Below are 11,694 nucleotides of genomic sequence, written 5' to 3'. Positions count from 1 at the left end.
ACTTTTGTCTCCATATTCACTAACTAGTACGAAGTGCCAAAATGACTACGCGTGCGTCTCTTAATAAACTAAGCGTGTGTCACCTGAACAAATATTCCAATGTTCGAATTAGGAATGCAAAACAGAATGTTCATGCCAGGTGACCTACCGCAGTCTTTGTAGTCGAGGGCGACCGTTGTCCTGATGCATACCAGACACAACACTAGAAGCTTCATGTTTCAAATTTCGACAACTTCCCTGTCATTGCTAGTACGTGCATATTTATACTCTTAGCGAGACACAGCGACGAAGATTCGTTAACTTTAATCATATTTTCCTGTCCACCAAAATAACAATGACAACCGTGACGATTAGGGATTAAGTTCACAATGAGTGTGATATACCCGTTGTTGGAATCGTCAACATTCGTGTGTTAACTAAACCGATAAACACTACCGTGATAAAAACAGGAAAACAAGGAATCCTTTGGGCCGTGTTCCACAATATCGATCGCAAAAAACACTGACTGGTCAACAAACAGGTGTCGGAAATTTTCTAGAGGACAGGTGGCTCTGAACTTAAGCCGTTCACGATAAGAGAAGGATATTTGGTCCTTTTCTGTTCAGTCACATTTTTGGGTTGGTGAGTTTCTCGCAATGCATCCATATAAGAAGAACATTCAGTTGTTCTCCGACTGAAAAGAATCGAATAATTTTATTGTTCACTCGGCGGATCGTCCCCAGCATATCCGGAAGATTCACTGTGAAGCAATGCAATATTTTCCAATGGACAATTCAGCCTGTAGATGAACCCGATCTGTTCTGCGAAACCGAGAAGCTGAGTACATTCTTCCATTCTCGTTGGAGATACGTTTTCTTCCTTAAAAGTCACAACTCAAGGAGCCAGTCCATACATGACCACGAGATGTGTTTTCTATGACTGAAGGATGTCCTGATAAGAGCTAGTCACACCGATGATCATCATTCTTGATCAGACGGTTGAGTGCTTAGTCACCAGCCGGAAGATCTCGGATTCGAAACTCTCTGGGTTGGTTGAGAGCTGTACTGCTGCTTATTCCTAATAGGAACGGAACAGCTGACCTGTAGTGCACCGCGGACTTTGAGCAGAGATTGGCTTCACCGACAGGACGAAATGCCCATTGCAAATGATCACATCACTTGACTTCACAATCAGTTAGTTTACCTCTGCGTAAAATTTTGTTGGATTTCAGGAACCATTTTGTACATTCGACTGTGTGACAACTACGCTTTGTTTTTCGGTAAAAACACTTCAAATGTAGGATGTGTGTTCAGGCCATCAAGGAAGAACATTACTATCCTACTCTTATTCCAGACAGTTTGGTTTCACAGAACCTAAAGCATTGTAGTGACAAATGGCCTTCCATCAGATCCTCACGTTTATTTGCTCAAGTCACAAAAGGGGTCGCTAATGACAATGACAGGATTTTGTATATTACGTGGGGTCCGATGTGTGACCAGTGCCGATCTCGGTCAATTCGTGATTTCCTAGCATAGTAACACCCAGAACATTATAATCCAATCCGACGTGGTTCTTCTAATCGCAGTTTAAGGCATGTTCTTCTTAACGAACAAAGAACATGTCCTGGAACTTTTGGCCGTTAATCGTGAAGAAAGTGGTATATTATATCTCAACGACATTGTCATTTCGTACAGGTCAATAGGTGAGTGGAGAACTTGGAAATAGATCGTATTACACAAAAGCCAAATTGGTACACACGAGAGGACTAGCAGATCATCCCGTTCACTCACAAGCTCTCATGTACGGTTGAGGTGACCTCAAGGCTGACGCTCAATCAACACATTAAAGACTGAAAGACACAGCATGTGAAATAGAACAGCAGATATTTTGAGAAACTGCCTCTCGGAAGCAGTTTGTTTTTACCCAGACAGATGACATCGACAAATTTGTCCAGTGGTAGTTACGAAAAACCTTCGAACAAAGGGAGATAGAAATCTACGGTAAGCCAATGTGGTTCTTTTGCTCACATCTTAACATGTTTTTCGTAACATATGAGAATAGAACATAGCCATGAGAAAACTTTCTCAAAAATTGGAAATCGCATTCGTTCGATAAAGAACAAGGGTAAATGTTTGGTTTTCAACATTCACGATACACAAGTTAAACGTGCTAGAAATATAAACAGGCTTCTTGGATGGATTTGTGGTAATATTCCATCACTTGAACGAACGGTCTCAAACGGTTACTCTCCTGAAGGTTGTAAGTTGGATCTTATCTCTACTGTCTGCTTGTACAAGCCAATATAGGGGTGGAGAAATGCGAAATGGGTAGAATTACAGGGAAACAAAATTGGTGCACTCGAGAGGACCAACAGAGCCTCCCGTCCAGTCAAACTCTCATGTGTGACTGAGGCAACCTCAAGGTTGACTTTCGATCAACACATTGAAGACTGAAAGACACGGTATGTGAAACAGAACAGCAGATATATTGAGAAACGGTCTCTCGGAAGCAGTCTGTCGTTAGCTGGACGACAACAAGTACAATTATGGCTGATTGATGGTGGGAAACCATCGACTTCAGTATAGACATTGACAGATTTCACAACTGGTAGTTACGAAAAAAGTTGAACATCACGAAGTTCACCAAAAACGCTTTCGAACAAATGAAGATTTTTTGGTCCCAAATGCAACGAGAGTGCCTCAAAAACACTCGAGGTATCTGACGGTTACCTCAAAAGGACGCTTCTCTGGAATAAATTATTCCAAAATCTCTGTCACCTATCAAGGCTCCGATGGATGCCAAGCAAAATGCGCGCCTTTTCCGGCATGTTGCACCCCAATCCAAAAAGACCGCACTGTTTTCCTATTGGCCAGTTATACTTTGTGTGCATTAACTGATTTATCGCTCCCCAAGGTCGCCCGAAATCTATATATACGATGTTGTTCTCACTGTAATTTGCCTTTGGCTGAGGCAGTAAAAGGCCTCTTCTGAAGGTCTGGTCTTGTTCTCTCACTGCGCTAGGAGTGGTTGGGCTCGCGTCATAACAGGGGAATTCTCAGGTCGCGTATAGCCGTTGAGCGTACCCGATTCCGATACATATCAGGTGGATGCCAAGCAAAATGCGTTGGACAGTTTGCCTGGTCAGTTCTTTTGCTATGGAGGATCACTGGATCGATCTAAATTCTGCGCTGTACCAGTCAATAACAGTCAACATTTTGACATATGTCATATTGGAGATTACCGACTGCGTATTGTGTCCGATTCCACACATTGAGTGAAAACAAACGTTAAATTCTCATGTTAACATGTCCAAGATCTTAGTAAGTCATTTTTATACTTAGCAGTTTCGGCATATTCTCAAGCCTGGTCAACCATCGATGGACACTTTCCAGATAAAAAAGACACAACAAAGGATCGTATCAACTTTCCACCAGTTTACAGAGTACTGACATTGGTGCGTGGTCGGTGCCCCTTCAAACGATCTGTATCGTGATTCCACTGCATCCATAGGGTCATCTAGGAGAGTGGCTCTGTGAAACAGGCTTTCACCGGCCGCCGCTCATGAGAACTATGATGTTATATTCAGGTGATTCCTGACCAGTAGCTACTCAGAATAGCCGACGAATGCACTGGTCACTAAAACCAAAACACTCAATCATTACGCTAACTAACCTGCCGCCTGGTTCCCCATTGAAAAACATTCAAGACAATGCATGTTTACCGGGTCATACCTGCTTTCGTTTCGAAAGTTTTCAGTTGACCATCAATCGGTGCACAAACCTGGACGCCGGTCCTTGGAAATCGTTAGACGTTCTTAATGCATGATTCAACAACAAAGTCACAGGCATATACATAAAACTATTCCGAGTAAATACACAATGGGTACACGCAACCACATGTGACAAAAAATAGCCAATACCAACACAACAGTGAATCGAATGGGTCTAATTTCAAGTGGCGTCGATCAGGCAGAAAACAAAAGTACGGAACAGAGACAATGAGAGAGAGAGCGCGGAAAATTGAGAGGAATAAACAATCAGTCTTGTTTGTCTCCTCCTTCTCAAGGCCATACAACAGAAGTGATCAGCTGGTTAGCAAATTGTTGTCGTCAGAACCCAACAGGTTACATGCGAAATGCTGCGAAATGCTGATCCTTACAAACGAGGGCTTATCCGACGGGAACGGAACCATAACTGGAAAGAATAAATCAAGGAATGCTGTTGGATCCACCGTGTTCGCACCACAATTATCCGGCAGTCAACATCGCTCCATCCGCCTAAGCCCCGGACCCCAGTATCTCAACAGCACCAGTGTTGAAATGGAATGGTGAAGATCAAACAAATGAAAATCTACCTCTTTTGCTCTCTATTAAGTAGCTCTCATGTTCACCCACGATAGAAGTTGATGAATGGAGAACGGAAGTTTGGGTGTGAATAACTACTGAAGTATTTGACTGTTTTGATCGGCAACGAAACACGCAGAGTCCATTACAAAACTACTCAGGTGGGAGTCCATTACAGACGAAGCTTCAAATGTCATTACCGGTCTTTGTTTGCCATGGTCGCAAATATACTCTTGAACACATTCGTATGTACAAATATTCCAGGAATCTGGTCCTCCTTTTCTTGATGGATCTCGTGCTCAAGAGTGAGAAAACCACATTAGTTGATCTGTATCTCCCTCAGTGAATGCCATTGAAACATTTCATCGGTTCATTCAATGAGCTTATCACCTTAGCCTGTTATTCAGCTGTGGATGGAGTTGAATTAAAGAGGAACACTTTGAAGAAGGTCATAAAACGAATGTATGCGGTATGTGTGTTTTAACACTCAGCTGACACAGCATTTCATCCATGGGAATATTTTCACGCTGGTCATATTAGAGTTCCCATTCACTCGTGATCGCACCGTTTCAAAACTTCAGCGCTCATTTCCCCGACATTGCTTTGTATCGACCACTCATCGTCATCTGTTCATGGGCCAATAGATGGGCCACATCGAACGATGATGGCAGCGAATCACGTGATCTCATTCAGCCAACCAAAAATGTATCCGCTTCTCTCATGAGCATTGTTTATACGACACAAACAACGAGTGGTTAATAATGTGACCAGCGCTAACAATGAACTGCGCTTCTAAGTTTGTAAACGTCAGGTATCAAAGACGCAGAAGGATATTCAGTAAATGTAACGGACTCCCAGCCCGAACGCTGGTGATCGAATCACCACACATCATTTAGTGTCTACATGGAGGCTTAAATTTGCAATTTTAGTGAAGACATAAAAATCATGAGTGGAAATCAAATCCGATGATACCGACAACTGAAAAGCACTCAAGTTGTAATCTGTCGCAATTGCCTTTGTAACATCATACTTTTTATGTGAAATGTCACATTGATGTCACATTGATGTGAGTTGTTATGTCGTAATCTGGGCACCGTGTTTCTCGAATTGAACAACACCAAATTTTCTCGAGAAACTAGACGGAGGCTGAGGAAATCATTTGAATAAACAATCAAATCAACTTTCATCGTTCAGAATAATCGCCTCGTTAGTTTGACTGGCAAGCCACGTCGATGGCAATAAAAACCAGTGGTCTCAAGTAAACATCTGTAGCAATGGATCGCCCAGATGCTTCGGTTAGGGTTGCTCTGCGAACAAAACTACTGAATAAGTGGTCTGGAATTTTCTCTCAGTGAATTTTGCACAGTAGTTATGGCGTTCATTCACTAGAACAGGTTAGGGACCATGATTACTGCGAAGCAGACTCCCAGCCGCCTTCCATAAGAATGTTTCTAGACGGAAAACTTCAACAACACTTTATTTTTCCGATCGCAACGACCAAGACCTGATTTGTGTAGACAAAACATGACCGCTTTGCTGCAACCTTTGTCAAGTCGGAACAAATATCTCGGGTAGAAGTTGGATTGCACGTGCACCTATAACTACTTATAAGTATAGATGCCACACAGAGCTGTACTGGGTCACTTGGCGAGTAGACATTTTTCCAGTATACAACTCGGAAAACTTGAAAAAAGTACCTGGCCGTACGCCCGCATTGGTCCCATCAATTGAATCGGGTGATATGCTCACGCTTGCGGTTAATTCCAGTTATCGAATTCTACCAGTGAACAGTGCAGCTGTGCCGCTATACAACTCGGAAAACTTGAAAAAAGTACCTGGCCGTACGCCCGCATTGGTCCCATCAATTGAATCGGGTGATATGCTCACGCTTGCGGTTAATTCCAGTTATCGAATTCTACCAGTGAACAGTGGAAGCTGTGCGCCCCCCCCCCCAATTCATTTTATGGTCGGAAGTTACAGGCAGCCAAACAATCACAGTCGGTGGAATAATTTCACCAGTAATTGTGATAATCTGAGGGGCATTTTTGTTACTTTCCTGAGTCGGATTAGTTTTTCATGTCCATCACTCTCTCGGAAGTGCTGTCTTACGTGGATTCAGTCCTCGTAACAGCGACCTTCTTTCAACGGCGAAATGAATGACTTCCACTTACAAATGTCTTTCAATAATGGAATTTTTGAATCTATTCTGGACAAAACGGAGACAGTCAGCTGGCCTAAATCCCCATGAGATAGTATGTAGGCAAGTCATCTACAGGGATGTAATGTTGGTATTCACCGCACCATCGGAGTTGATGATCGAGGATCTGGTCGAGTGGATCGGGCCTGATTTTGCCTGACTTGAAATACAGTCGGATTCAGTTACTACAAACCTGGTGGAGCAGAGAAGGCAATGATGCCATCAGAGTGTCGTCAAATCACAGTATTACCATCACTGTCTGCTAACTGATGCCTGCGTTTCAGGCGCCTTTTACGGTGGAACCTGAGGAGCATTTAACTGGCTGGTACCTGCGCCCTTCTCTTTTGAGCGAATTAAGTAGACCTTCTGTGAGCTCTTCGACTCCACCCTTTACCAGGCATTTTGGACGATCCCGTCGGTCAAAGCAGTTTTGATAACCAAGGAGAACCTCGTCAAATCCCACCTTCTTCATGAATCAACCTATCTCTTCAAATCATTTTACGCACCCCATTCAACCACTTTTTCAAAGCCAAATCCGTTTTCAAAGTAGTATGGACGCTGCTGACCTGCCGTTCCCGGTCGAACGGTCAGTTATTTGAACTACTAGCCGGTTCGAAATGTCTCATAATTTCGTGAGATGCGCATTGCCAATAAATCTCAGTAAGATTCAAACTACTTTACATTGCTTCTCAGGTTTTCAGCATAGATTTGGTTCACTTAGAGATTGAGGGCTGAAAATTACCAAATGAGCCAGCTGACCCTCCTCACATACATTCGATGAGTCTCAGAACAATGAATTGCTTGTCGGAACGAACCACACAATTGGCACCTCAAAAACCATTTGACTCTTACGTCTGGCACCGGGCTCGCCAAAGGGTTGACGATACCGCTTGAATTCTCGGCGGTTAGTCAGGTAGCTGTCAATCTGTTCACCTAGCCTGCCCATCGACTTGCAAATGTGTCGTCACCAAAAGCAGAGACAATGCTAGTGCACTGTTGGGTGAGTACTCCTGCTTTGCCTGCATGCATTTATGTGGTATTTCAAAAGTATCCGTAATCTGCTAACGTTGTCATTTTAGTCGGGAATCAGTCTTTTTGCGAGTTCTCTGGGTCGCTTGTGACCTGTGTTGCACCGTGGCCAACGTTCTTTTGATTCGACTGCCTACCCCGATACCGTCCATCTTCGGTAGCTACTCCGCTGATTTGATTGGTTTCTCTCCGAATCGGATCGCATTGTGGTTCGATCTTCGCGAGATTCTTTGGATATTTTTTTCCTCATGTCCGCCAGTTATTTGGTCCTTTAATTTTTTGTTTGGGTACCCACCCTGATAAAGTTGGCGCATCGGTTTGCTTAGAGTATTTCCAATTCTTTTATGGCTAGCTCACCTGGTTTCTCCTGAAGTCTTGAGCTCTGTAGTTCCGGCGGTTCATTGTTCTTGCTGGTTTTTCAGTTGCCTCAGAGTGCAATTATTACACGACACACATGTCATAGTTTTCCGGTGATCGATTTCTCTTGTGGAAAAGCACTCTAGAACTTTTCCGCTCAGAGGACTCTTGTCACTTCCCAATACATACCTATGGAAGTAGATATGGGCATTGGAAATGAACCCCAAGCAAGCACCGGGGACACACATCGAAATAACATTAATTTTTGCCATTTGTGAGAACTGCCAAGCCGATTACCTCATAAATTGCAGTATCTTACAAACAGCGGTCAGTTTATCCAGTGAGGTCTCACATCTAATGAAAATGACTCGATTGTGTTTGATTTATGGAATAAAAGTGGAGTATTTCGGGACAGTCATACGATCACATCATACATATGTACATACATATATGAATGCATAGGCCGGGAAGCTGGACGAAGTAACCCACGATAACGCTCGACATGGCAATGATCACAGTTGGTTGCAGTGCAGTATTACATCATTGCAGCTTTAACGTGTTCGGCTCTCGCAACGTGCAGTTGCTAATTGTTTGACCTGTAGTTCGAAATTTGGGCATAGGATGACGGAGCGGGAAATTTGAATTAAAACCCAGAACGGGAGCGGAAGCCGAATCATCCTGCACTAAATCGATTGTACCGTGAGCGTTGATCACACACCCTCCGAGGTCAGGCGTCCCAAAAGAATTGGATGTGTGTGGCGATAAGTTGGTCTTGGTCACGTACATATCTCCATGATTTGGGACACTTCACAGATGCAAATCTGATTGGAAGTAGTGTGATCAAATCATAGCATGAGGAAGTGTCCGATTGATCGATAATAACGAGTTCCCATTGGTTACCATGGTCTTCGTTTTAATTGGGGAAAATTCGGAGGAATTAGAGGGGTAAATCGTTGTCTGTCTGCACTAACACTTTTGAGGCGCCTAGCTGACATGCTACTTGCTGGAACCGGGAAGGCTGTGACACAGCCAGCTTTGCCGTTCCTGGAGGAACTCAGTCGAGATACTGTGGTTGAACACGAACCAGCGAACTGCGTGCCTTACCCAGCGGCACATAAAGTGTTCCGAGAGTTGATTAGGACAGAACCTTCTATTTTTCCTTGGCTATAGTTGTGAGGTGTGACTTATTCTACAGGTTTATCAACGAGATGTCAGTATATTCGCCAAAATATGCATGTATGCTGAACTTCAGTTAGAAATGCTGCATGCTTAGAAAAAATTCCCTGTGGGTAGTTACAAGCAAATGAAACCCACAGATACAAACAAAATTGCACTATGCAACAAGGCAAATATGAGAAATAGGTCTATAGTCGCGCACCTAGCTCACCGTGTAGATGTGAAATAACTCGGTCGATATGTCGCCATTAAGGATGAACACAGCCTACTCACGAGTAGTTTGGTAGGTTGGCCAGGTGATGAACTGGTCCATGCTCAAAACACACATCGAGTGGGGTGCGAAACAGTATCAGAGAATCGAAAACCATGCGCTCCCACCACTTTGTGATATTTTGCGGAAAAATTGTACTACTGGATTTGTCGTTTGCGTAAGTCGTGAGAGGAGCCTCCATTTGGACAAGGGTTCCCCTAAAATTCGAAACCGCATTTCTGACCGCTTCGGGAACGGGTTCTAAATCCTTGCTTGTTTGAGTAATGCATTGAGTGCATCCGTTTGTGTTGAAAGGATTACCAAGAATTTTGTCTTTGGGTACAACCTGGAAAGTGGTGGTAGTTTAGAGTAGAGACCAAAATGAAGATGATAGAGTGTGATGAGCACGCAACGTAAATCTGCTGTGTGGCAAGATGGCCTTATCCGAGCTCTCCTTGAAAAATTAGCCAGTACAGTCCATTGAAGTGGCATGTGAATAAGTGATAACCAGAGGGGTTCATATGCTGTCCTTTGTGATTTGCCAGTTAAATGCCTTGACTTAGAGGCACTAGATTGGTCCTCCGCATATCTTTGTTGATCTTTATCTGAAGGGAGTGTGTAGAATTTTTCGCATTAGATCTGATCTGCTGGTCTGCTTTGGATACTCATGCATCTACATAAAGTTTCGGTGCCCCATCCTGATAGCGAAAAACACTGTGAAGCATCAGAAGTCTAATGGCGTATCCGAAATTGAGGAAGAAAATTTCATCTTTATGAGAATTTGATAATTAGGATGAAACTTTCTGCGCAGGCAGTCGGAGGCAACGATTGGTGAAGCGTTGTGGTACATCATTCTGAGGAGGAATGGCGATATGAATTGGTAGAGTTAGGTCGAGCGACATTACCGGAACGTTCTTCGTAAAATAGCTCCACAGTACTCAGTTTAAATGAGAGGCTTTTTTATTTACATAATTCTTAATAATTTTATTTGAGTTGGGCCAATGTGAAATATGCAGTAGAGATTTTGAATGTTTCCCGAGTACTCGCTAAGTTACAATGAATAAGGATGCGACTTTGAAACAGTGGCTACATGGGGTGCGTAAAATCACTCGGAGAGATAATTAGATTTATGAGGTAGGCGGGATTGGACGAGGATTTCTGGGGTCATCAAAGCTTTTGGGACAGAGGGGATCGTCCGAAATGCATGGCAAAGGGTAGAGTCAAAGAGCTCACAGAAGGTCGACTTGATTCGCTCAAAAGTGAAGGGCACAGGTGCAAGTCAGTCAAACGCTGGTCAGATTTCACCGTAAAAGGCACCTGAACCGTAGGCATCAGTTCGCAGACAGTGATCCTAAAACTGTGATTTGACGATACTCTGATGGCATCATTGCTTTTTCTGCCTCATCGGGATTGAGTCCGACTGTATTTCAAGTCAGGCACAATCATGCACGATTCACTCGACCAGATCACCAGCGTTCGGGCTGGGAGTCCGTTACATATACTCAATATAATTCTGTATAATTGAACTAACACTGGAAACTGAGTTTTACAAACTTAGAAGCGCAGTTCATTGTTAGCGCTGGTCACATTATTAACCACTCGTTGTTTGTGTCGTATAAACAATGCTCATGAGAGAAGCGGATACATTTTTGGTTGGCTGAATGAGATCACGTGATTCGCTGCCATCATCGTTCGATGTGGCCCATCTATTGGCCCATGAACAGATGACGATGAGTGGTCGATACAAAGCAATGTCGGGGAAATGAGCGCTGAAGTTTTGAAACGGTGCGATCACGAGTGAATGGGAACTCTAATATGACCAGCGTGAAAATATTCCCATGGATGAAATGCTGTGTCAGCTGAGTGTTAAAACACACATACCGCATACATTCGTTTTATGACCTTCTTCAAAGTGTTCCTCTTTAATTCAACTCCATCCACAGCTGAATAACAGGCTAAGGTGATAAGCTCATTGAATGAACCGATGAAATGTTTCAATGGCATTCACTGAGGGAGATACAGATCAACTAATGTGGTTTTCTCACTCTTGAGCACGAGATCCATCAAGAAAAGGAGGACCAGATTCCTGGAATATTTGTACATACGAATGTGTTCAAGAGTATATTTGCGACCATGGCAAACAAAAGACCGGTAATGACATTTGAAGCTTCGTCTGTAATGGACTCCCACCTGAGTAGTTTTGTAATGGACTCTGCGTGTTTCGTTGCCGATCAAAACAGTCAAATACTTCAGTAGTTATTCACACCCAAACTTCCGTTCTCCATTCATCAACTTCTATCGTGGGTGAACATGAGAGCTACTTAATAGAGAGCAAAAGAGGTAGATTTTCATTTGTTTGATCTT

The 11,694-nt window shown here is 43.3% G+C and overlaps 1 protein-coding gene across 1 annotated transcript in view; it reads right to left on the bottom strand.

Annotated features, from left to right (window-relative positions):
* The window catches only part of T265_01020 (hypothetical protein), a gene marked incomplete at both ends in the record, with an annotated part of 9,606 nt that extends 2,142 nt beyond the window's left edge, over positions 1-7,464 (bottom strand). Inside the window, one exon of the mRNA XM_009164963.1 lies at positions 7,371-7,464. Coding sequence (XP_009163227.1) covers positions 7,371-7,464 — 94 coding nt within the window. The remainder of the gene's footprint in view (positions 1-7,370) is intronic.
* Between the last annotated feature and the right edge of the window lie 4,230 nt (positions 7,465-11,694).

Source organism: Opisthorchis viverrini (genome assembly GCF_000715545.1).
Source record: "Opisthorchis viverrini unplaced genomic scaffold opera_v5_11, whole genome shotgun sequence".
Lineage (NCBI taxonomy): Eukaryota > Metazoa > Platyhelminthes > Trematoda > Opisthorchiida > Opisthorchiidae > Opisthorchis > Opisthorchis viverrini.
Note: the sequence above shows the minus strand (reverse complement) of the source record. Positions and strands in the feature narration are given on the sequence as shown.